At 35.3% G+C, this 27,224-nt stretch overlaps 2 protein-coding genes across 4 annotated transcripts in view; one reads left to right on the forward strand and one right to left on the reverse strand.

Annotated features, from left to right (window-relative positions):
* The window catches only part of Sil1 (SIL1 nucleotide exchange factor), a 318,102-nt gene extending 308,467 nt beyond the window's left edge, over positions 1-9,635 (forward strand). Inside the window, exon 11 of the mRNA XM_071612326.1 lies at positions 9,109-9,635. Coding sequence (XP_071468427.1) covers positions 9,109-9,219 — 111 coding nt within the window. The 3' untranslated portion in view covers positions 9,220-9,635. The remainder of the gene's footprint in view (positions 1-9,108) is intronic.
* Ctnna1 (catenin alpha 1) overlaps positions 1-27,224 on the reverse strand; it is a 177,355-nt gene that overhangs the window by 19,492 nt on the left and 130,639 nt on the right. For all 3 annotated transcript variants that reach the window (XM_027927472.3, XM_071612324.1, XM_071612322.1), the window contains 2 exons: positions 17,295-17,387; positions 10,244-10,400 (listed from right to left, as the gene is read on the reverse strand). In XM_027927472.3, coding sequence (XP_027783273.1) covers positions 10,244-10,400; positions 17,295-17,387 — 250 coding nt within the window. The remainder of the gene's footprint in view (positions 1-10,243; positions 10,401-17,294; positions 17,388-27,224) is intronic.

Here is a 27,224-nt window from a genome sequence, read left to right on the forward strand (position 1 = left end):
CTGCTTTTCCTCTGTTCACTTTTAAATATATCCAAAATTTCTCTTGCCATCCTACTCTATTTTTCTCTTAAGAAACTGTATCCCACTAGCTGATAGAATTTCACAGTTTATGTAATTCCTACCCCATTCGTGTTTTTGTGGTTATTAATACAGTGGATGAGGTAGTAGACATCTGCTGTTTAATGTCTGATCTAGTTCATGGTTACTTATTATTGGTGCTGATGTTAAATGCTGACCCCACCATTCCTCTACAGGTGCTAATTCATGTTATAGATGTCAAAGTAGACACAGGACATTTATTTTAAGGCTTAACAATGATTGCTAACATTAATGCTATAACTTGCTCCCCCTTTCTCTAAGAGGGGCTGGGAAGTGATTAGGATACTTCGAGTTCACAGAGTGGAGATCCTGCTGCTGAGCAACACTCAACAAATCAACCACAAAACAGCAAACCTCACTCGATATATGAGCTAGCCCTGCTAGAGCCTCAACACTATCTCAACACAGAGAATAAGGGAGACAATAAAAGCAATGACCAGGCCCCAAATAGGAACTACTAGAGAGAGACCTCAGGTTCTACTCCTGGATATCAACTCATTTGTTAATAGAACAAAACAACCACCACCACCAAAAACAAAACAAAACAAAAAACTATATACCAAAGAACAAATGCATAAAAAGAAAGAGGAAATTATCTCAACTGATACACAAGTCATGAAGAAACAGGCAAACATCTCCCCAAAATTCACAATCCCCCAAAGGAACTGATATATATGGAAGTGAAGGAAATCCCAGAGACAGGCTATAAAATGATAAAATAAAAAGATCTAGGGAACAAGTTAAGAGCAAGTACAGGAGGTGAAAGCACATTTCAATAAGGAAATGGAGATACTGAAAAGAAACCAATCAAAATCCTGGAAATGGTAGAGACACATGAATTAAATTATCACTTGGAAGTGTCACTAAACAGATTAGGCTGTCTAGAAGACAACTTCAGATCTTCAACATAGGATATAAGAATATAAAAATATACAACTGGGAAAATTCAATGTAACAAACCTGAAATTCACTGGGACAGAAGAGAACATGTAGATACAGGCTAATGATATTGAGAACCTCTTAGTGAACTAGCTGCAGAAAATTTTCCTAACTTCAGAAATGAGATAGACATCCACATATAAGATGCTTATAACAGAACCTCAAAAAGACAAGATCAAAAAAGAACCTCTCCAAGACACATCATAATCAAAATGCCTAACAGAGAATAAAAATATTAAAAGCTAGAAGAAAAAAAGTCAGGTCATATTTAAAGGCAAACCAATGAGGCTCACTTCTGACTTCTCAATTCAGACCCTAGAATCGAGGAGGGCTTAGAATGAGATATTTCAAGCTCCACAAGAAAACAACTGCCATCCAAGATCCCTACATCCAAGCAAAGCTATCTTTCAAATTTCATGCAGAAATAAAAACTTTCCACGACAAAGATATACTACATGCAGAACTCAAAAATCAACCCCAGAGCTCCCACATAGATGATGTTCACTAAAAGAGAAACTAACTAAATGAAAATAAAGACTGAATTAAATGTGGCAAACAAACCAAAATGGCATAAAATAACAAACAACTATCTATAAAAACACTGAATGTAAATGGTCTCAACTCCCCAGTTAAAAGGGCTGAATGGATTAAAAAATAAGACCCAACTATATGCTATTTACAAGAGGCAAAGATATACACAGACAGAATGTAAAAGAATGGGGGAGGGATTCCAAGCAAATTGAGTCTGAAAACAAGCAGGATTAGCTATTCTCTCTCATATCTAACAGAGCAGATTTTAAGCAAAAATTAATCAGAAGACAGAAAGAAAGTCACCACTATTGATAAAGGGAACACTCCAACCAGAAGATTTAAGGGTAGTAAGCATGTATGCCCCAAATGTTAGTGCACCTAATTATGTAAACAAATGAACAAAAACTTCTTGCTAGTAAATCCCAGAGAGACCCCAATACAATAATACTGTGAGATTTCAACAGTCCTTTCACCAATGGACAGGTCATCTAAACAAAATCAAATTTCTGACCTAAATGATACTATAAATTAAATGGATCTACAGATATCTACAGACTATTTCACCTGAAAACAGCTGAATTCACTTTCTTCTCAGCAGCTCATGGAACCTTTTCCAAAATAGAACATATGCTTGATCAAAATGTAAGTCTTAACAAAACAAAACAAAACAAAAAACCGATATAATCTAGCACATTCTATCAGATCATAATGGAATGAAAAATCAACAATAAGAAAAATTATAGAAACCACATAAACATATGGAGATTAAATAATACTCTTAAATGAGGAACGGCTCATAGAAGAAATAAAAGAATTCTTGGAAATGACAACAGAAATACAAAATAACAAAATCTCTGGAACACCATGAAGGCAGTGTTAAGAAAAAAGTGTATAGCATTGAGTGCCTATGTTAAAAAAAAAAAAAAAAAATAGAAAAGATCTCAAATAAATAACCTAATGCTATACCTCAAGGTTTTAAAAAGGAATAACAAACTAATGGCAAAATCAGTAGAAGACAGAAAATAATTAAGATCAGAGCCAAAATTAATGAAACTGAGAAGGAAAAAAATACAAAAGATTAATGTAATAAAGAGTTGGTTCTTTGAAAAGATAAGCAAGATTGATAAACCCTAACTAACCAAATGAAATACCCAAATTAACAAAACTAGAAATGAAAAAGGAGATACCAACATAGATACTTCTGAAATCCAGAGGATTATTAGAAACTATTCTGAAACTTTATACTCTAAAAGGAAAATCCAGAAGAAACAAATTTCTACGCACATATGACCTGCCCAAATTGAACCAGGAAGATATAGAAAATTTAAACAGACCAGTATCAAGCAATAAAATTTTTTAATTTATATGACAGCAGAATGCATTACAATTTTTATTACATATATAGAGCACAAATTTTCATATCTCTGGTTGTATACATAGTATATTCACACCAATCCATGTCTTCATTACCTGGATAGAAATGATCATCACATTCTACCATCATTAATTACCCCATGACCCCTCCCTTCCCCTTCAACCCCTCTGCCCTACCTAGAGTTCATATGTTCCTACCATGCTCCTGCTCCCTATCCCACTATAAATCAGCCTCTTTATATCAAAGAAAACATTTGGCATTTGGTTTTTTGGGATTGACAATATCTTCTCTAACTTCATCCATTTACCTGCAAATGCCATGATTTTATTCTCTTTTATTGCTGAGTAATATTCCATTGTGTATATATGCCACAGCTTTTTTTTTTTTTTAATCCATTCATCTATTGAAGGGCATCTAGGTTGGTTCCACGGTTTAGCTATTGTGAATTGTGCTGCTATAAACATTGATGTGGCCGTGTCTCTGTAGTATGCTGTTTTAAGTCCTTTGGGTATAGACCAAGGAGAGGGATGGCTGGGTCAAATGGTGTCAAGCAATATAATTGAAAGAGCAATTAAAAGTCTTCCAACAAAGAAAAGCACAGGACAAGATAGAGTCTCAGCAGAGTTTTACTGGGTCTTTAATGAAGAACTAATACCAACCTTCTTCAAATTATTCCATGAGACTGAAAGGGAGGGAACACTCCCAAATATACCCTATGAAGCCTGTATAACCCTGAAACCAAAACAAAGATACATCAAGGAAAGGAAACTATAGACCAATATCCCTGATGAACATAAATACAAAAATAACAAAGTATTAGGAAACCACATTCAAAAACACATCAAGAGGATACTATGCCAAGATCACATGGGCTACATGCCATTGTGCAAGTACAACTCAACATATGCAAATCAATAAATGTAATTCACTACATAAATAGAAATAAGGACAAGAATCAGGTGATCATCTCAATAGATGCAGAAAAGGCCTTTTTAAAAATCCATCTCCCATCATGTTAAAAGTGCTAAAGGAACTAGGGATAGAAGGAACTTACCTCTACATTATAAAAGCTATACAAGACAAACTCAAAGCCAGCATCATAATGAATGGAGAAAAAATGAAAGCATTTCCTCCAAAATCAGGAACAAGACAAGGATGTCTATTCTGACCACTTCTACTCAAAATTGTCCTTGAAAACTCTAGCCAGAGCAATCGGACAAGGAAAAGAAATGAAAAGAATACAAGTAGGAAAAGGAGTCAAATGAACTCTGTTTGCTAATGACATGATCCTATAACTAGAAGACCAAAAAAACCCCACCAGATTTTTTTTGGTACTGGGGATTGAACCCAGGGGCGCTCAACCACTGAGCCACATCCCCAGCCCTTTTTTGTATTTTATTTAGAGATGGGTCTCACTGAGTTGCTTAGTGCCTCACTAAATTGCTGAGGCTGGCTTTGAATTTGCAATCTCTCTACCTTAGCCTCCCGAGCTACTGGAATTACAGGTATGTACCACCACACTTGGCCACCAAAAGAGCTGATGAATAAATTCAGCAAAGTAGAAGGATAAAAGAGTAACATTCATAAATCAGTAGCTTTCCTATACCCTACTAGCGATCTTGCTGAGAAAGCAATCAGGAAAAGTATCCCATTCACAATAACATAAAAAATAAAATACATGGATGTGAAAGATGTCTACTTTAAAACTATAAAACACTGAAGAAAGAAATTGAAGAAGACCTTTGAAGATAGAAAGCCTCCCACATTCTTGGACACGCAAAATTAATATTTTCAAAATGCCCATACTACCAAAAGTATTATAACAGATTTGATGCAATCCCCATCAATATATGACATTCTTCACAGAACTAGAAAAAACAATCCTAAAATTCATTTAGAAGAATAAAAGAGCTACAATAGACAAAGTAATTGTGAGCATGAAGAGTGATGCTAGAGGGCTGGGGGTATAGCTCAGTTGGGAGCGTGCTTGCCTTGTATACACAAGGCCCTAAGTTTAGTCCCTGGTACCAAAAACAAAAAACAAACAAACAAAAAAAAAAACCACACACAACCTAGACATTCAGACAAATGGAGTAAAACAGAAGACACAGAAATAAACACATACAGATACAGACATATATTTGACAAAGGTGCCCAAAATATATGTTGGAGAAAAGACAGCCTTTTTAACAAATGTTACTGAGAAAACTGAATATCCATATGTAGAAGAATGAAACTAGATTTGTACATCTTACCTGAACAAAAATCAAATCAAAATGGATCAAAGACTTAGGAACAGACCAGAAAATTTGCAACTTCTAAAAGAAAACAGGGCCAACACTCCATCATCACATTAGTGCAGGCACTGACTTCCATAACAAGATCCCTAAAGCTCAAGAAATAAAACTGAGAATCAATAAGTGGGATAGAGCCACATTTAAAAGCTTCTGCACAGCAAAGAAAATGATTGAAGGTGTGAAGAAAGAGCCTATAGAATGGGAGAAAATCTTTCCCAGCTACTCCTCTGACAGGAAATTAATATGTAGAATACCTAAAGAATTCAAGCTTAACACTAAAACCCCCAAATAATCCTATCAATAAATGGGCAAAAGAACTAATCAGACACTTCTCAAAAATAGAAATACAAATGGCCAAGAAATATATGAAAAAAATGTTTGACTTCCCTAGCAATTAGGGAGATGCAAATCAAATCTACATTGAAATTTCATCTCACTCCAGTCAGATGCCAAATATCAAGAATATAGAGGGCTGAGGGTATGGCTCAGTCGTAGAGCACTTGCCTAGCATGTGTGAAGCACTGGGTTTGATTCTTAGCACCACATAAAAATAAATAAAGGCCCACTAACAACTAATAAAAATTTTTTAAAAGAATGCAAATGATAATAAATGCTGACAAGGATGTGGGGGAAAGGTACACTCATACATTTGGTGGGACTGCAAAATATTACAACTGTTCTAGAAAGCAGTATGGAGATTCCTCAATTTTTTTAGGAATGTAGCCACCATATGACCCAGCTATCCCACTCCTCAGCACTTATCTAAAAGAACTAAAATCAGCGTACTATATTATAGTGATATAGCCACAACAATGTTTATAGCAGTACAATTTATCTGTCAATAGATGAATGGATTAACCTGTGGTATATATACACAACAGCAAGACTTCCTTTAAGTCTTCTATTGTAGAAAACAGACTAAAGTAATATGAAAAGCTGAAGCCTACTTGGGGCCACCACATACTCAGGACCCAGCTCTATGAAAGGTGAAGCCTACTCGGAGCTACCACATACCCAGGATACAGTGCTAAGCCTGCTCTCTACACTTACAGCCCTAAGGGTAAGTGAGAGTCCACTAGTTGTGTGCAAATGCAGGAAGTTAAGAGGTACCCACACTAACTGTAATCTCATTATCACTCTAGCATTAACTGAATTTCTCAGGAAATTCAGTTCATTATGAACAGACACACCGATCTGTACCCCCCTTAAAGACTATTTAATACAATCTTTATTTGTAGATGTGCTTTTTTAAAAAATATTTATTTTTTAGTTTTAGGTGGACACTATATCTTTATTTTATTTTTATGTTGTGCTGAGGATCGAACCCAGCGCCCCGCGCATGCCAGGAGAACACGCTACTGCTTGAGCCACATCCCCAGCCCTGTAGATGTGCTTTTAATAGGAAAAAAAAATTATATATATACACACAACTGTCTATGTAAATATGTATAGCTATGTGTAAATGGACACCAAGGGAGTCCCATAGAAGACACTACTATATCTTTATCACTTGAAACTTTTTTAGGTATGCCTCAGTAGATCTACCTTGTCCATTCTAATAGTTGTATAAGCACCAGTGGAATAAATGGAGGGGCTATAATTTTACTTTTCCAGTTTTTCCTAGATATTTTGGTGGGGGGAAAGTCTTATACAGGTATTTTGACAAACATTTGTGACATTTACCCTAAGGAAAATTTTGAGCCAATGAGGTTCTACTGAATTAAAAGACATATATTTTTAAAGTAACCAAACAGTACCTAATTACCCTACAGGAACCATGCCAACTGGCATTCTCCAGAAAGGCTGTAAGTGCTCTAGTCTAAAAACAAGGCCTGTCTTCAGATTCTTTGGTCTGGATGACTTTATCAGTGCAGAAGATGCACCTATGATAATCTTGTTTCATGCTTTATGTAGAGGACTTACTTTAACCAAAGCACTATTTTGAGTGCTTGACATTTTACTCTATAGTGTAGACATTAAAAAAAAAACAAAAAACAAACAAACAAAAACACCATGAGGAAACTGGGGCACAAAGTTCTGAGTGACTTGCCTATTCAAGGTCATATATCTAGTGGGCCTGGGAGTTAGAAATCAAATCCTCTAACTTCACCAATAATTGAATCACTCATCTATAGTTTTGCTTTTTCGCTATTAAACACAAAATCAAAAATTAAGTAAAATGTCTTACCTTTTGAGCTACAAATCAGGATATCATCTATGATAAGTATGCAGGAACTTCTGGAATCATGGTGGGAGGGCAGCCAGAAATAATAGAGGATGCTCAGTTCTACTCCACAAATAACTACCTCTTAGGTGGGTTTTGAGTGGGCAGGACTACAGTAAATATCTAGACCTCTGGGCTTCTAAGAGGGAATTTGATGGTGGAAATCATTAGTGGAGCTATTCCACAAAACCTCTCATACTACTGAATGGTCTCAAGGCTCCAGAATATAGGAGAAATAACCACTCCAAGAAATTAAGCAGCCTTACCTTTAGCTGAACCATATCAAGTTCACCTACCTTAAGCCAGACTCTATTGGGCAGCCCCCCTACTCAAAAGCAAGCTCATTTCACAACAGGACCACTATGGCCCCCGTGTGCTTTAGGGCAAAGGGAAATTGGCACATGGTGCACTTCTGAGTGAAGACAAGACGTGGCTTCTTGCCTACTGCCTATAACCACTATAAATGACACCTACCTAGGCTGTGTATCAGGTAAGAACAGGAGTCACCTCCAGTCACCCCACAAAAAAGATCTAGAGATGCAATGGGTAGGGTAGGTGCTTAAGGGTGTCAAAGATTCTGAGTGCTGGACATTAACTGCTCAGTCTACTAGAACTCTGCATCGGCTTCTGCTTGTCTCCTCCTTTCCTCCTATGCCCCTAAAAAGCAGAGGAACTGTGAATAAAAGCCTTGTCCTACTAATTATTACTTGACATCCCTCAAGCAACCCTATGACAGAACATTAGAAAAACATACCAGGTAGCCCTCTAAGATTTAGATGCTCTAAAAACACTACAACTTCCAGGCTGGGACTGTAGCTCAGCGGCAGAAGCACTGGGTTTGATTCTCAGCACCACATAAAAATAAAACAAATAAAATAAAGGTATGCTGTCCATCTACAACTACAAAAAATTTAAAAAAAAAACAACAAAAAAAACCAAAAAATTACAACTTCCTTAGACAACAGTTCCATGTTTTCATCTGCGGAACAGAAACTGTCTAAACTCCTTTCCATCAAAACAATCCTCTCTCAAATTCTCATATACTTGCATAAAAATTAAACACAGTCACCAGACAAAAGTATAATGCTAAAGAATTTGATTCTTAAAAATTTTCTAAATTTTATTTATTTATTTGTTTGTTTGTTTATTACTAGTCTTCTGTTTTATCATATACCTTGAAGACACTGCCTGGATCCCACTAAATGCTACTACAGAAAACATTTTTTTCCTCCGATTTGAAGAATGTTGCATGAGGGACATTGATTCTATTACATTTTATTTTGCTGTAAGAAGACTGAAAATCCCTTGAGACCAAGTCTAAGCTATACCCAACCTAATCTCAAAAAAGCAACTGTAGAAATGCAGTATTTATCCGGAGGGGGGCTTTGAATTTAGATTTCAGAATATATTGTTTGCTTAAAAGTGTGCAGTGAAGGTGGAATGTTTTTCTCTAAACCTATGAAAAAGAATAACTTGGTACTTCAATGGGAAAAACAACAGAAGGCCAAGATTTCCCAAAAAAGCCATTGCTGCATTTTTGGCACCTGCAAAGTTGTGCTTGCAAATGAGTTTTTGTTTTAAAGTACCAGTAACCTGCAATTTGGCAGTCCTTCAGTAACATGGTTTGCCCTATTGTTTTTCAGTTTGCAGACTGTCTGCTTCTCACCTTTTCAAGCCAGAACTTCCAAACCCAAGGAAAGCATGTAAAGACAAGGAACCATTGGTATTCAGAACACATGGTCATCCTTATATAGGTCATTGCTGGAGGATTGTGCTATGCATATACTTAAGTCCTGCTTCTCTTTCAAGCCCCATTGCCACTCAAAATCTCCCACATTCTGGCCCACAGTTCCCTATGGTGATAGTTTCAGCCCTACAAGAACCCAGCCACTGGCTTCAGGAAGCCAGGTGCTTCCAGCGAAAAGCCATGTAGCCAAGCCAAGGACAACAGAAGCCCAAATAAATGAAGAATGCATTTAATGTTGCTCAACTCTAAGGAGACATGATTGAAATTTATCTCTGTGTGATAAACACTAAATTGCATTTGTGACAGACATTTTCTATATGAATGCAATTTACTATGTCATTACCAGTTTATGTTTATATAATGAAATCAACTGTTTTTGTGAGGTGAATTACACAGATTTATTTTTTCTAAGTTCATAATTAAAAGGCACTTAAATATTTCCTCTCTGTTTTCTATCTACGTATCATTCAGACAAAGAGTCTTTGGAAAAATAGGCATTTAAACTGTGATCATTTCTGAGACAGGAGAGGTTTTCCAAGAAAAGGGAGGGGAAAAAACAAAACAAAATCTATTTTAAAAAGGAAACTAAAGGTGATGGTACTGAGAAGTTCTTTTTCTTCTGTTTCATAGGCTTATAACACAACCACAGTGTCTACTGGGACCAACACAGGTCAACAATTTTTCTAAACACAGTAGCAGCAAGAAGGGTGGTTACTGTGCTTGACAAGTTACAGTTAAAGAAGGATTTTACTCTATGAAAGCAGAGAAAGTCTCAGACAGCTTTCTAACTCGTGCTTCCAGGATCTCCATCAGCCCCACCATGAGGGAAATAGCTCCAATTCCATCTTCTATTACTCAGGAGGCAGTGTTACTTTGTTTGTTTAAATTAAAATGAAAACTAACACAATATTATTACTAAAATAATTTATTTTACTTGCCCAGACATGGGGGGACTTTGTCTATTACTGTAAAATTAGATGCCAGTAATTATGCACATCCTTAAATGCTATGCTGGGGAACCAGTTCATTACCTGAAACAGCCAAGAAGTCATCAATGGAAGTAATGTCATCAACAGCATCTGTGAGAACACGGACTTGTTTTTCCCACTGTTCTTTAAAAAGATCCATGTTCTCTTGGGCCAGTTTACTCTGTGGTTTTGCTGCTAAAGCCAATGCAGCATTAATAACCTACAAAAGATATTAAAGTTATTTATTTTTCAGAATCATGCAAATGAAACAGATGGGACAATTTGGTCAGTACAGTGGCAACGGCCTTGTCTTACATGAATTTCACTAGGACACATTATACCATATGTTCCACCATAACTATTACAAAGGTGAAGTGGTGAAGTATTAAATAGGTTTTATGTTAAAGTCAAAGTTACACATATTTTGTTCAGAAACTATGTGCAATTTTAAATAAATTAAAAGTACCTCTAATCTCTCCACTCCATGATAGCAATTCTATAATTCTGACATTAAATTCAGCTTTTTTTCTCCTCACAGTTCACAATGTAGACACATCAAGAACTACATAATGAAAATTATATGCTACATAAAAATGACTATCCTGTTTTTTCAAGTATTTCTTCATATCATTAAACATATATTGAAAATATTAACTGTTTATTATTCCATCTTATAGGTATACTATATTATTCTTCTACTATAGAGTAGCTTGTTCTAGCTTACTCTCTCACCACCAGTTAATAATCTTATTATGAAAATCTAACATTTCACGTTGTAGATGCACTATCAAAGTATAGTTCATAAAAATATATTCAATTTCCTTTTTCCTCTGCTTGTCTTTAACAAAGGCATATTTAAAACATAAAAGAACTACCCCGGAGCTGGACACAATGGTGCAGTCCTGTAATGCCAACACCTGGGAAGCTGATGCAGGAGGATTGCAAGATGAGGCCAGACTCAGCAATTTAGCAAGACTCTGTCTCAAATTAAAAAATAAGAAGAACTGGAGATATAGCTCAGTGGTAAAGTGCCCCTGGATTCAATCTCCAGTACAAAAAGAGAAAAAAAAAAGACATAACAACAACAAAAATTACATAGGAAAGTATATAATCTGCTAAGTTAAAAAAATTCTTTAGGACTGAGAAGATAGCTCAGCAGAACATGTACCTAGCATATACAAGGTGCTGGGTTCAATCCCCAGCACTGCACAGTGCACACATGTGTGAACATATTCAATGTTTTATTGAGATATAATTCATGAATCATGGTTTGCCCACTTAAGGAATATAAAATTCAATGATTTTTTAGTATAGTCAGTTATGCAACACTCACCACATTCAATTTTAGAACATTTTTATCACTCCAAAAAGAACCTGTATATACATTTGCAGTAATTCCTTATTTCCCTTCATACTACTTTCTGCCATCTTCTGGCAATCACTAACCTCCTCTCTTGTCTCTATGGATTTGCCTATTCTGGACATTTCATATAAACAGAATTACATAATATGTGGACTTCTATAATTAGTTTCTTTAACAAAATGTTTTGAAAGCTTATTCATGTTTTAGCATGTTGTCAGTACTTCAATTCTTTTCTGACAAGTAATATTCTATGATATATGGATACGTCACATTTATTTATCCATTCATCAAATGAATAATACTTCATGAACATTCATATATATGTGTCAGTTTTCATTTCTCTGGGAATGGAACAGAATTGCTGGATCATATGGTTAAGTTTACCTTTAACCTTTTGAGGAACTGCCTTACTGTTTTCCAAAATGGCTGTACCACTTTATTTTCCCACCAGGATGATGGTTCTGATGCCCCATATCTTTACCACCCCGCCCCTAATTTTAAAGTTAATTATAAAGTGGATATAAAATTACCTCACTTGCATTTCCTTGATGACTAATGGTGTTAGATTTTTTTTTTTCATGTGCTTATTAACCATTTGTGTATACTCTTTAGGGTATGTCTATTCATATTCTTTCATATATTGAATAATTAAACAATGAGAGCAGTATCAAAATGAACTGAGAATAATTGGACTTCTAGGTACAAGAATACTTATGGATTAATGGAATAAATGTGTTTAAAGTAATGGAACTTAGAAAGAAAGCACAGACAAGAGGAAACTGGTAGAAAGGAATGAAACAGGGATCTGAATAAGGCAGAAAGCTACAGGCAACAGGCATGCAAACCTGAGAACAGAGTTTGGGATGGCTTTTTAAGGTGCTACAGGAAGCATATCACTTCAGATCATATATAGAAGTTCCAATTTATTGCAGGGGCATTTAAGAACCAAGTTATTAACTTGGCTCATAAAAGCTGTAGATGATAACAGACTAAAGAAGAATCAGACCCATTAGACTGGTGCACTACTCCTCTTCCCTCTAAACACTTGGAATGAAGCCATTTGAGCTTATTACTTACTAATGACCCACCCCTTTCAAAAGTGTCTGGGTTTGGACAATAATTTGGAGGAAGAGATAGCCTGCCTTTGCCCATATTATGCTGTGGCCTCCCACATTTTCATCATTCCAAGGCTTATTCTTTCTAGCTTTTCCTTCTTACCCTTCTTTTTTCACTATGGACTACTGTTTTCATTAACTCATTATTTCACTAACGTGTCAATGTATCTGAGTTGAGCTAGACGTCATACAAGTATTTAGCTGATGAAAATGTTTCCTACATGGGCAGAGAATTATGTTTTAAATATAAAGAGATATATCTTCTACTGTATATACTGTACACTGGGGATCCACCTCATCTGAAGTTAACATTCTCCTTTTGATTATAAAACTGCTTATTAAAGATGTTTGGTAAAAATTACTCCTTTCTATTAGGAATAGAAAGATACTTCATTAACATACTATTTTAAGTAATTGTCCAACATGATATGCTCATAAAACTCAAGCACCAATTACCTTAAAAATCAAAATGGTATTAATAAGAATACCTGCTGTCACCATTAGTTAAATAATAAGTAAATGGACTTTCTAGTCAATAAATGAGAAATGGAAATGCCAAAAAAAAGCTGTTAGAAATAGGAGGTGAGAAAATTACTGTTGAACACAGATTTTACCTTTATGTAGCAAACTGAAGTGTATCAATGGAAAAAAAAAAACTCTTAGAATTTCTAGAGACAGTATAGATATCTTAAAAATCAACAGCCTTTCTACATTATCAAAAAATAACAAAATATAAAATGAGAAGGAGTGTCAGATCTCCACAAAAGCAATTAATAATGAAATACATGGAATTCAATCTATCAAGAAACCAGCATGACAAAGTAAAAACCAAGTAGCTCAACTTTTCTAAGGTATATTAAACAAACTAAAATAAATGGAAACTCATTCAGGGATAGGAAGACTGACATATTTATCCACAAATTAATATGAAAATAAATGGCTGACAATAGCCAAGAAAATCTTGAGGACAGAAAGCAACAGTAATGAAAAGGGAGTTCAAAAGCATTATAAAACTAAAGTGATCAGAATAGTATCAAAAAAAAACAGACACTATCATTGGCAAAGTTTATGTATGATAAAAGTGACATCATAAATCAGTGGGGAACAGGTGCATTATTTTTACATATGATCTTTTATTTTTTAGAGAAAAATAAAATTATGTCTTCACTTAATACTTTATTACCTACTTCATTTATGTGCTGAATCACATACACATATATATCATATGCACTAAGTTCATCATTGCTTATTTCTTTTATGTGCTAAGATTGTTTCCAGATAATGAATTAAACCTAAAAACAACAAAACTATATAAATTTATTTATTAATATTTAAACATATATTTGTCTTTAGGAAATTCTCTATTTCTAAGTTACAATGGGATCCGTCAATATATAATTCTGATTGAGTTATGCATTTAAACATATATGTCAGATTAAATATACAGATAAGTCAGTACGAAGAACACCAAAATACCAGTAAAAAAACAAGGAGAGACATGGACTGCATTCTAATGTGAAGTAGTAATGACTAGGAAACATCTGGGGGTCTGAGGGAAAGAAATACAAATTTGCAAAGGGTATAAAACTAGGCACAAATGTCTGTATTGGTGTCAATTTTCAAAACACAGCTACTGGTAGAACTCCCAGTACAATGTTTTACAACTGACAAGGGTGAATATCCTTGTCTTTTTTCTGATCATAAAGTTAAGCACCCAGTCTTTTTTAAAATATTTTTTAGTTGTGGATGAACACAATATCTTTATTTATTTATGTGGTGCCGAGGATGGAATCCAGGGCCTCACATGTGCAAGGCAAGCCCTCTACCACTGAGCCACAACCCCAGCCCAAGTACCCAGTCTTAGACTATTAAATTTGAAGTTGTAGATCAAAATCTATCAATTTTTCATAGATATCCTTTAACAGGCTGAGGAATTTCTCTTCCATTCCTTGTTTGCCTTCAGAATAGAGAGATTAGAGGTATTCTTTATTTTATAACTTGATAGTTTCTAAATAAAATATGTATTACTTCTATTTCTTCTATGTCTCCCTTGCTATCTTGACTTCTTTCAACAGGTAGTGTTGGAGTTCTTGGACTGGCTTTTCTCTTTTTTCTACACTCCTCCCATCTTAAGCAATTTTATCTAGTCTCATGATTTTAAATACCACCCATATGCCAAGTATTCCCCTATCTCCCACTTAGACCAATCATTGCAATTCCCAATTCATATCCCAAGTATATCCTAATATTTCTGCCTATATAGCATAGATATTTCAAATTGAACATGTGCAAAATAAAACTCATGGTTTTCTGCATTTAACCATGCTAAATGGGTTTCACTTTAAAATTCTTCATCATTCAACTTCAAGTGGACTCAAACATGGAGAAGCAAGAGAACTACATTTACTTAGTCTGGTTATTCTCCCCATCTCCTCATGCCTGGACTCTAAATGAGTAATTGTTTCATACCTTCCCTTCAATCCTACAAACACCTCCTTGAAGCATAAATCCATGGGTAAGGCTAGGTCAGGTGTAGCTCACAGAAGATTAAGACTTACTATCCTCAAAGATTTTCAAAGCTTTAGGCTATCAATCGTTCAATACTGAGACTAGTAATTTGAATTGCTGACAGATCTTTCAGAATAATGAAAGGATCTGTCAATAATGGGCTAGAGTCACAGCTTCCTCACTGAAAATCAAATGACCCATCCTGTTCAGTTTGCCATTACCAAAACTGTGAACACCCACTGAACCTGCCTCAGCCCTAAGTGCATGGCAGTTTGTGAGCAAGGGCAGGAACAGGCCTAGTAAGAATCTGGAAAACAATCACATCTGGAGAACATCTTTTTATCCAGATCATATACCCAATACCAAGTGTTTTCTGGACACAGTTTAAAGCCCATTCCTCCTGATGCCTGGTTTAGTAGAAGACATGAAAACTGCAAAAAGAGGGAGAAATGAGGCTTTCTGGCAGCAAAGTAAAAACGGCACATGGGCTAGTCACACACGGTTTATGGACACTAGCATTTTCATTAGGATATACTAGACACTTCATGTGATTTTTTTCCCCCTAAACTTTAAGATCATTTATATAAATACTCTTGGTAGGTGTGATCAGCGTTATGTTACCATCTGTTTCTGCAGATATGTGGAAGCATTGTCACTTTTCACGCATTTCAAAACCAAACGGAGAACCCAAAGATATTAAAAACAAAATGTTGATAGGGTAAAATGGCAAATTTGAAGAAAGAATGCCCAATCTTTAGAAATCCAATCTAAATTTATTTCATACAACTTGGTGGTGATTAACACCACTGCACTTATTATCTGTACAGTATCAATCACTGGCATATTTCATGATTGGATTAAAGCTATGGAAAGCCAGACATCACACTAAGACAAAAAAAAAAAAAAAAAATCATTGGAAAACTAACCATCTTGGGTTCAAGTGAATATTTATTTATAGGAAAGAGTCAAAGTAATAGTGTCATTTCTATGATCACTGTCTTATTACTCCAGTTCCTCTGCTTATTCCCATTTGTTAGTGATCACTGCCAGCTGACAGGACATGCAGTGAGAGGTTAATGTAAATCCTCAGAGTGTGCCATGAACATTCTCTACTTGAGAAAAAGGGAAGGCAACCACTTCCACTGAAACACTTATACTGCTTAGAAATCTGAATGACAGGAATCACACAGACAAGGTGAGCTCTATCATGGGAAACAGGCAACACACTGGGTACTTAATAAAACATTTGTGCCATGCCTGGTGGAGCTCACCTATAATCTCAACAACTCAGAAGGCTGAGGCAGAAGGATTCAAGGCTCAAAGCTAGCCTTGGAAACCTATCAAGACTCTCAAAATGAAAAATAGGGATGTGGGAGAGAGCTGAGTAGTAGAGCACCCCTGGGTTCAATGCCCAGTAACACATAAACACACAAAGCATTCAATGCTCTATGTTCTTCAGTCTTTCTAAAGTGCCACATGCTTAGCCTAATTACCTGTCTTCCAATATGCCTTTATGAATGTAGAAAAGTTCTTGATCTTTTATTTTAGGGGCTAGCTGAATTAAATTGTATCATAGGCTGCTTTAAGACATTTAGTGCAAGAAGACAAGCTTTCCAATGGGGTTTCCTCCAATAGATATTGAATGCAGGTGAATGAACAACTGTTACCACTTAAGGATAAGAGGAACCATTATGGTTCCAGTTTGATGTTGCAGGTGCCCCCACCCCCCATTCCTGCTGAAAAGGTAATCAACTGAGCAGTGTAATCACTCTCCAGAAATTGAGGACACTATGCATATATTTACTTATGTAGATGTGTGTATTTTCCACCACTCAATGCCGGGGCCTTCTTTGCATGTACTAGATAAGCATGTGAGTCCAACAAGACTATGCATTTTTAATGTAGGGCAAGGAGGTAGTAATGCCAAGAGGAAACACTTAAACATAAACGTCTCCAATCTATATAGCAACTCCAAGACTTCTATTTAAAATTCTAGGAGTGAGGGTAGAAAGAAAGAAGAAAGGGGAAGAGAAGGAGAAGGAAAAGGAAAAGAAAGACCTTAAACTTCATTTCCATTCTAATAAAATCCAATTTGGTGACATCATAACCATTTCCAGCTGTACTTTACCTGAGGACAGAGGGCTTCTAACTGGCTTGCAGACATTCGAACAAGCTTTACTCCTTCTTCATTGTTTGAGATGGAACAGGCCAAGTTGGCAACCTGAAAGTGGGGAAAACACACAAAGATCTCTGAGGATTTTTCTCTTTTGACTTCTTAAGAAAATAGGCATACGCCTATCCCTACTCCCAAATTTCCCAAAAGAGATGACACGAATATCAATGAGGCTTTACTTCTCACAGATTAATGTGCTTTTGAGGACATATTTGAAGATTCTGTACTAAGCAAACTATATACACTCAAAACAGATATCACATCATGAGTTGGTGGCCAAACTTTGAAAGATCCCAGAGCAAATAATTTACAGGTTTTAAGGGGGCTTGTTTAACCTGCCTGAACAGTAACTTCAGAAAGTGGCTCTCTGCTATAGTCAATAATGTGGGAAAAAATGAGGAATCAAGGGCATTAAGAAGGAAATACTGGTATACACAAGTAAAGATGAATTTTGCAACTGTTTTTGAAGGAAGCAAATCAAAATTCTAATCTACCATTCTCATTTGATAGGTGTATATAAGTGCTGACTTTAAGCCAAGATAGTTTTTATTTGAACAAAAGTCTTTTTATTCAAATTTTAAAATGTCGTGAAGACATCAAGATGGGCCCAAGGGAACATAGAATATTCCAGATAAGCACAAAACTGTCCTTCAACTGGGTTCTCAAAAACATTAACAGCTGGACCCCTTCCTGGATGATAAGTACTTAATGAAAATCTTTACCTTTCTACCAAATTATCTCAATGATCTAGCTTATATAGCCAGAAATTATCTTTCCAAGTTGTGTTTAGCTTTACTAATAAAGCTCTGACTGTGTTGAGAATGTTGCTCTGTTGTGACTGCTAAGGCAGTGATCACTCATCCACATTTCTAAATGAATAGGCTTGCCAATTCCATTAGCAATGCCAGGGCCCAACTGAATATACAGTCTGAGACACATCTTTACCCCAGGTGCAAACTGAGTTATGAATGATAAAGGCGTAGGCAGTGGAATATCAGAGGCACTTTCCAGAATCTAAATGCTAGAGTAAACAAGGGCAATGGCAATAACCTTTGATTTTTCACTCCTCCACCCAACTTAAGTACATAAACACACAAGAAAAATTATACACTCTTATGGCTGCTGTTTGCAGTGTTACAGTTAAGGATTACCAGCTTTCTATAAGACTGGTAACTATCAGAATCCTGAAATACCTAATAATAAGAAGAAACAAAAGAAGTAACATGCAATTTAAGCATAAAATGTGAAGAAATTAGAAAGTCAGATTTCTAATGATTATGGGGCCTTCAAAATCAGATAAAGAAGTAACATTTATACTCCCCAAATCTTACAACTTTACCTTCTGCTGTCAACTGGACCTGAGCAAAGAGGGATTTCTCTTTAGGATAATAATCTACAGAGATAATTGTAGGTTTTTCTACAATTATCACTGTCAAATATAATCTAAGCTCTATTTTGTAAAACGTAAGAAAAAAATTATCCCCAAAATGCATATTTTATGATTCTACATGAAAGGAGAAATCTTAAATTAGATGTATACATGAAGAATCTACAACTTCTATTGCTTTACTGCCTTAAGAAGGCATTCTGAAAAAAGAAAAGAAAGGTAGGTTGGTTGATGCCAACCACAGAAGTATTAATTGTAGATTAACAAAGCTTCCTGGTAAGGGGAGGGTAGGAATGCCCAGCAGCCCTGCCCATTCCCATCTTTCAGGAGGCTAGCACGACAGCAGACTTTAGGACCTTCCTTCACTGTGATCCTGCCTTCTACTTTCTAGTCATCAATACAATTTATATTCTCTCAATTCTGTGAATCCTTAAAACTCAAGGGAAAAAAACTTAATAAGCAAAAGACTGCATTAGTATTTTCAACCACAAATCAGACACGTGAGGGTGTTGTATGGCTAAGGATGAAATGGCTAAAAATCTTTAAACCATCTCTTCTCTTTACTGATAACAAATCCTAACAAAACAAAAGTTATGGAAGACCTGTTCTTTATTTTAAAACATTACTTAAAAATGTTTCTGATATACCGTTGAAGGAGTAATGATCTACAAGAGTACACTGCCTATTTCAGAAGCCTGGGAGGAGGAAGTGGTGCCTGTCACTGACAGTCTTCTCTGGATGAATGAGCTTCAATTCACCCTCCAGGGACAGGGCTACTCCTAACAATGACGAATGTGCAAATACAGTCTTGACCATAGCTCTCTGGGAGGCTAATCACATACAGTGAAAGGAGGGAGTGAGGGAAGGGGTTTCCTAAATGCCTTCCTGTAGAAAATCTGGGGCTCTAGAAAACTGGGATAGCAGTAAATACTGGGACTAAAGAAGAGTCTGCACTCTGAATGAAAAGCACTTGCAGCACCTAACTTCAATAGTAAACTGAGCAAAGTCAGACTTTGCAGAGCAACAAGAAATTAACTCTAGACTTGTTCTCAGAATAAATTATTCTATCTTTGCTGCCAAAGTAACCTGTGTATTAGGAACTTGAATGTGTGTGACTCTTATTAATCCAAGAGGTATGCTATAACTGACACTATGATCACTGGCTTTGAGATCACAGAGTCTTCTCTCTCTGACTTCCACCTCCTTTAAGAATGGATCTTGTTGAAGAGCACAAGGTTTCAGAAAACTTGGAAACCCCTGATAAAATACAATCAGCCTTAAGTTTTGCTGGTTTGAGCTATTGAAGAAAAGACTATAAAAGCCAAGCTGTGTTAGATCAACAAATATGACATCTGTATAAAGCTGGAAAGCACTACCTTTGCTCCAATGGATTATCTGTACTCAAAATAATATTAAGTATTCCTTTACCATACCTAGGGAACATGATTTACTTAACAAAGATAAGTTGTTTTCTACTGTGTTCAGTAAGTGCTCCTGGTTTTGTATTTGGCTGAGTTACTCAGTTGCCCCTCACCCTAGAACCTTTGTAGGAAGACAAGACAACATTTCTTTTTGTGCTCCTCTCCTCATGGCTTACTCCTGTTGTAGGAATGAAACAAGTGGGAAGATCTATGGAACAGGAGTTACAAAGTATATATAGTGATACCACAATCTAGGTAGTAGATACAGGGGTGAACCTACCACCCCAGTTCTCCTTTAAAATGGCCTGAATTTCCCAGTCAAAAGTAACAATGATATCAATAATTCAACTTTACCAAATTTTTCATACATAAACAAGGAGTCCCAACTGCAAGTCATATAAATTTCAAAGCCACTCAAGAAGTTTCTAACAATTATTCCCAAAGTCATAGGGGGAAATGATGAAAAGAGGCTAGCTAAATCTCCAACTTTCCAATTTCTAGAAAAGGCTGTTGGCAATCTTCCTTGGAAGAATAAAGATATCTTACTAAAAATGAAGTATGCATGATGACAGAAAAAGCTCTAAAATGGGATTTTAGAGATTGAGGGATTTTGTGGAATATAAATTATATTTCAATAATGTTAACAATACTCCATTTTTAAATATAGGGCTAAGCAGGCAAAAAATAAATAGAAATTACCAGAGATTAGAAACATGAAAGCAGAGATTCAGAGAGGTAAGTAAGCATTGAAAACAGTGTGAACCTTGGGAGAGGATAGGGTGAAGTAGTACCAATCCATGATCAGAACTTGGGTTTTTAATAGAGCAATGCCAGGAAAGGTCCCTGAGATCAGAAACTTCACCTAAAGTTAGAACACCCAAAAGGCAACCACCTTAATGGAAAGTGAATTAAGGGAAAAAAGTCACCATGAAGAAGAAAATAAATACTTGCTAATCAGCATTCACTCAAGGGAGAAGAAAAAGCCCCCAACTAAAATTCTAACCAAAAATTAGCTCTCCACAGGGGTACAGGTATAGAAATTATGTTATTTATATGGCAAGCAAAATTCTGGGGTTTAGTACCTTAAGCAATTGGCCAAAGCAAATATAAATGGAAAATTTCTCTCATAAGGAAATCTAGACCCAAGTCTCAAAAGGACTTCCACATACAAAATGTCAGGAATGTGAATTCCCAATAAACACAGAAAGTACACAAGGTAATAACCATCTTGGGCAAAAATAAGCAAAACAACCCTTTATATAAAATGATCCATAATGAATGCAGACACTCAAATAATCAAAAATGAAATATACTTCTTCTATTAAGAGGGAAAATAGCATACATGAGGAAAAAGACATCTAAACATAACTACACAGACTTGAAAAAGACCAAAACAGAACTTCAAGAAAAAGTAGCAACTTGTATCACTTCTATAAATATAAAAACTTGACTAAACACTGCTTAAAAGAGAAATATTTATCTGGAAAGTGAAACTAAAGAAATCATTTGTAAGGAAATTAAGAAATTTTCACGATATAGAAAATGTGGAAACCACAAAAGAGGAGATATGAAACATAGAGATGATGCACTATTGCATTACTAAAAATTTCAAAAGAAAAAAAATACTGGGATACAAGATACTGTAAGAAAAAAAATGACTGAACATTTTTCAGACAGAATGAAATATAACTTCCAGACTTGGGAAGTCAAATTCTAAACAGGACAAATAAAAATAAACCATACTTAAACATGCTAAAGTGAAGCTTTAGAACAACAATAAACAAATCAATCAATCCAAGGGCATTTACTCCTAACAGATCTTTCTCTCCTACTAAAGAAGTTCCTAAAGAACATACTTCAAGGAGGTAAGAGATCCCAGAAGAGGGTTTAATATTCAAGAAGAAATGGGAGACAATAAAAAGCTATCAGGAGGCTGGGGTTGTAGCTTAGCGCTAGAGCGCTTGTCTAGCATGTGTGAGGCGGTGGGTTCAATCCTCAGCACCACATAAAAATAAAGGTATTATGTCCATCTACAACTGAAAAAAAAAATATGATGAGCAGAATTACATAAAGGCGCCCCCAAAGGAAATAATCAACAGTCTAACTCATGGGCTAAAAATTAAATAAAAGAACCAAAATAGCATACAACAATATTTAAGTTAGAGAGTGAGTGCATTCTAAAATTCTTATACTGCTTCAGAAGAAAGAAAAAATAGAAATTAACCCATCCTGTGAGTTAAACATACATATTAAGACATTCATTTTCCACTAATATAAGACAGAGTGTATGACTTCCAAAGAAGAAGTTGGGGGGAGGGTCAGATGGAGGACTCAATCGGTTCAAAAGAGAGAAATAGAAAATGAGGAAAGGAATGGAAATAGAAAATGAGGAAAGGAATGAGAAGGTTAAGAAAGATAATAAAATGCAATACTAAAATTAATTCACATTAGTAATATTAATGAATATCATGAAGCCTTCAGTCCTCCCAATAATGTCATAGACAAGCTAAAGGTCATATGCTGGCTTAGCCCCTAACGAATCATAGCTGGCTCAGTGGCAACTGATTGTTACAACTTTGTAGAGTACTTACAAGAAGAAAAACAAAACACCCCACTGTGCTATATTTATTATTAGAATGTTGAGGATACTATTTATTTAATCATTCAAAGTCCCTCATACAAAAAACCCCATGTAAGAATTCTTTTTGCATTCTATTCTTAGAACAGACCTAATTTCCAGGGGGGGTGGGGGGAGATGGTCTTTTGTTGTTGTTAATCGTAAATATAAGAACTACACAACTGTGTGTTTTTCAACTCCCCTTCACCACTTCCCACCAGTAAAATTCAATGTAAAATCCAAACTCAAGCATGGCAATTAAGTTTGTAATTGTTTACTATTCTTTTCTTGGTCCCAATTTTCCTTATCTCCCTATTTTATCATATGTTTTTGTTCAAAATAAGTCATGTCAATCTAATTCTAGAGAGGAGAATATAAATATAAGCATTGCAACAGCAGATACAAAACAGGATTAGAATAGTGTATTTACTGAAAAAATAATAAAGTATTTTAGACAGCTTGGATATTTTATATATTTTTAAGGTTTTTACTTGTAGATCACCAGAGGATCTGTAATCATTTAAATTTAGATGATACTGTACGAATGACAGTCTCTTATGTCTATTCTACTTCATGAGAATGCACTACTAAATCTAGAAAGGTGCCTGTCAATAGATGAGCCCATTGTTAGTGTTGTTTCATGATGGGTAACTGGAGGGCTATTTACTCTGTTCTGGAAAAGAGTCAAGGTTGGGCAGAATGATTCCTTAATCATCCTACCACACTCAAAAGAGAACAACAACAAAAAGAATCTTGAGGCCTCTTGAGAACAGGGCTTATCCAACTGCTTATCACCTCACTGTCCCATAATCTGACAAGGTGGCTAAGTTCAGGCACAAAAAAAAAAAAAAAAAAAAAAGCAAGCTTGTCTGTGGATAAGGTACATGCGGGACACTTCTTTCACACAGCCATGTGTACCTGAACTTAAAGACCCTTGAAAATGTAAGAAAACCAAGTTTGGTGTGTTTAGAATTCTTCTGGAATCCAAGGTTAGAAATCCCCCAAGGATACCTGACTTCTTTCATGCAAACATCTTTCAGTTTTAAAAAACTGAAGCTTCATTTAATTTGCTATTGGCCAGATTTTCAGCCTATAATATCCAACAGATGCACTGAGAAAATACCCAAGATGTCACAGGTGGTAATGTAAGGTCAATGTTTAATTCAAATGCTCTTCATAGAGCCTTCTTCAACCACATATCAGCATATCACAGAATAAAAGTTATAATGCCAATCATTCAATCTGTAGTTAAAATACACATTTCAAACCAATAAAGCTATACTCTATGAAGTCCCTGATAATGAGAAATATTGGAAGAGGGGGAGCAAGTGATGACAGTATAACTCAAAAGCACACCAGTTACATTCACTTTTTAGTTTTCAATTCATAAGGCTATGAATGAGATACTATCTTATTGTAGCAAATTCAGTATAATAAGAGGCACATTCTAATATAGTATCTGAATCTGAAAGGAAAGGGATACTAAATTATATATAGTTTTTATAGGCATGACTTTATGAATGGCATTTTTCCTATTCATTCTCAATTTATAAAATTGATAAGACTCAGAAGAGAACAAAATTAAAGGGGAAACTGATTACTCTTTAGCTATTAAGCTGCTCACTGCCAAAGGAGGTGGGCAAGAAACGAAGCAATTAAAAGGACATATGGTTGTTGCATTATTGACAAAAGGTTAATATTTCTGACAGCAAATTAATTTTTTACATCAATACACTTTAAATTGAAGAGCAACATAAAGAAAAAATTAACTTCATGTGAGAGAAAGAAGTGCAACCAAACAATTAAGAAAAAAAGCCTTCAGTGCTATACTCCAGAACAAAAAAAAATGGTAAAATCACCCAGTTCACTAACACTGCCCCTCAGCTCCTACTTCCCTCACTCAATGACCCTTGGGACATACAAAATCTATACACACTTCACATATGAAAAGAGGGCTTCAAAACCATGCAGAGAATTACCTAGTTACATAGATTACTATAGTATAAGAAAATCAGAAGTCTCATTCAGATCCTCAGAAAATAACAGTTAAGAAAAATCTCATGGCAAATATTTTTGATATTCACTTTCAAGAAAAATCACAAAAGTCATTATAAGAAGGATCCAATAGGCAGCCATGGCCACATAGTTACTGATACTGTGTGTACACAGAAGGAAAGTTGCTTCTGTTGATAAAACCTCAACCGTTAACCTGTGGTTTTCATTCTTGAAACCAACCTGTATTTCTATAACATGATATACAACATAGGGCACCATAAGAGGTTTCTACTTTAAGATGGTGTTATTTTCTAATACTACTCAGGAACTATTCATACCATTTGAAGAAACATTATGACACCCCAAATTAGAGCATAAACTTTGTATTCTATTTCATTTGATCCAAGGGGAAATTAGTCTATTGAAGCAATATATAAGACTTCCAAAAACTAAGTTAGCAAGAAGCAAAATATTAGCTCTAAATTTATTTTGGGCATGTATTAAAAGGCTAATGAAAAAAACAGCTTTTGTACTCAACTTCCATTTTAAACACTGATAAAATGGATAACAATTTTTTTATCTCCCTTCAGCAAAATTAACACTACATTATACAAAATATATAAACCACATAAAATTCACATTTATTATGATTCTCTCTCCTTCCTTGGTAAAAGACAGTCTTCATGTCAGTAGGGATTTTTCTTTTACAAACTATTATATCCTTGGTATCCACAATAGTCACCTGGATATATTAGGAACTCCATAATATTCATTATAAGAATCTTATTAACATTTTTCTCTTTCTAATACAGAAAGTTTGCTTATGTTTTTGAAAGCTTTTTTTTTTTTTTAGGTAAATAAAATAATACTGCTCAAATCTATGTCATTTAATCTTAAAAGACAAAATAAAACTCTCCTTGCCAAGTATGTGGTGTAACACGTGATCTCAAGAGACAGGATGCTGAGGCAGGGAAATCACAAGTTTAAGGCCAGCCTCAGCAATTTAGGAAGATCATGCCAAAAAAATTATAAAGAAAGGGGTGGGGTGGTATAGAGATATAGCGCAGTTGTACAGAGAACCTGGGTTCAATCCCAGTACTGGAAAACACACACACACACACACACACACAAAAAAAAAAAAAAAAAAACTCCCAATCTCCCAGTTTTTTTCTTCATCTCCACATCCCAGAAGATCAAAACTCTTCCCCATTATAAGAAGGATACATTATGATGTCTTTTTGTATAAATTTTACCAATATCTATGAACAAGACAAAGCTCACTAACACTTGCTATTCTGTTGTACTGCACAACTGTGCATTTCCCAAAATATAGTCCTCAGACCACTGAATCAGAGTATTTGGGCATGGTTGCTCAGAAATCTGAATAACGAACAACTGGGTGACTGGTAACTTTCAGAAATAGGAGTTCATTCAATAGTTGTTGGATACCTGCTATGTTCTAGGAATTCTTCTAGGTCTATGTTCTCATTGAATTTATGTTCTATTGGAATAGATGGGTCCAGACAAGAAAGAAAAGTAAGCAAATCCAAAAAATCTCAGCACATAAGAGCTATGAAGAACAAAAAACAGGTGATGAGATGAAAAAAATGATTGCCGGAGGATGAGACAGAGGGAATCCAAGAAAACCTCTCTATGGCAGTAACATCTGGCTAGATGACATAGTTAAGACACAATCAAAAAGGAAGAAGTAGTTGATCATGGAAGGGACCAACCAGCAAGAAAATTCAGGACTAAGTGCAGCTGGAAAAGCAGACAAGGTACTTTCTGGGCCATGGCTAACAACCTGGACTTTAGGATTTTATTGCAAGTATGCCTGGAAGCCAATGGTGGTCATGAAGCAAAGGAATGATATGAACTAGTTTAAAGAGATCATATTCATTCCTTTGCAAAGAAGAGGCTAGAGAGGAATAAGAGTGCAAGCAAACAAATCAAAATTCAGGAGGCTGCTGCAAATATACAGTAAAAAATGACAGCTTGGACTAAGGAAGTGAATGATATGGGGACTTATTGATTAGATATGGAAAATAATGGGGTTTAAAAAAACAAGGATAAGTACTAGATTTTTAGCTTGGAAAACTAGGTGGAACACTGGCATAAGAAAAATACAAGATGTTTTATCAAAGCATTTTATATCCATATATATAAAACATATACATACATAAAACATATAATATATCAGTAATAAGAACAACCTAAATAACCTAAATGCCTAAAGATCAGATTAGATAAAAGAAGAATATATGTTAAATAAATGGTCTAGTAATATACATTGTACCACATACATTGTGCATGGTAAAATGGCCATGATATGATAAGTGGGGGGAAACAAATTACATTATAACATGTTATGATATCATCTAATGCAATAAATAATCCCCTGCATCAATTTTGTGTATGTTTTTTTAAAAACCATTCACATACATTACTGTATATGAATCTACACC

The sequence above is a fragment of the Marmota flaviventris genome, chromosome 5, assembly GCF_047511675.1.
Source record: "Marmota flaviventris isolate mMarFla1 chromosome 5, mMarFla1.hap1, whole genome shotgun sequence".
NCBI classification, from domain to species: domain Eukaryota; kingdom Metazoa; phylum Chordata; class Mammalia; order Rodentia; family Sciuridae; genus Marmota; species Marmota flaviventris.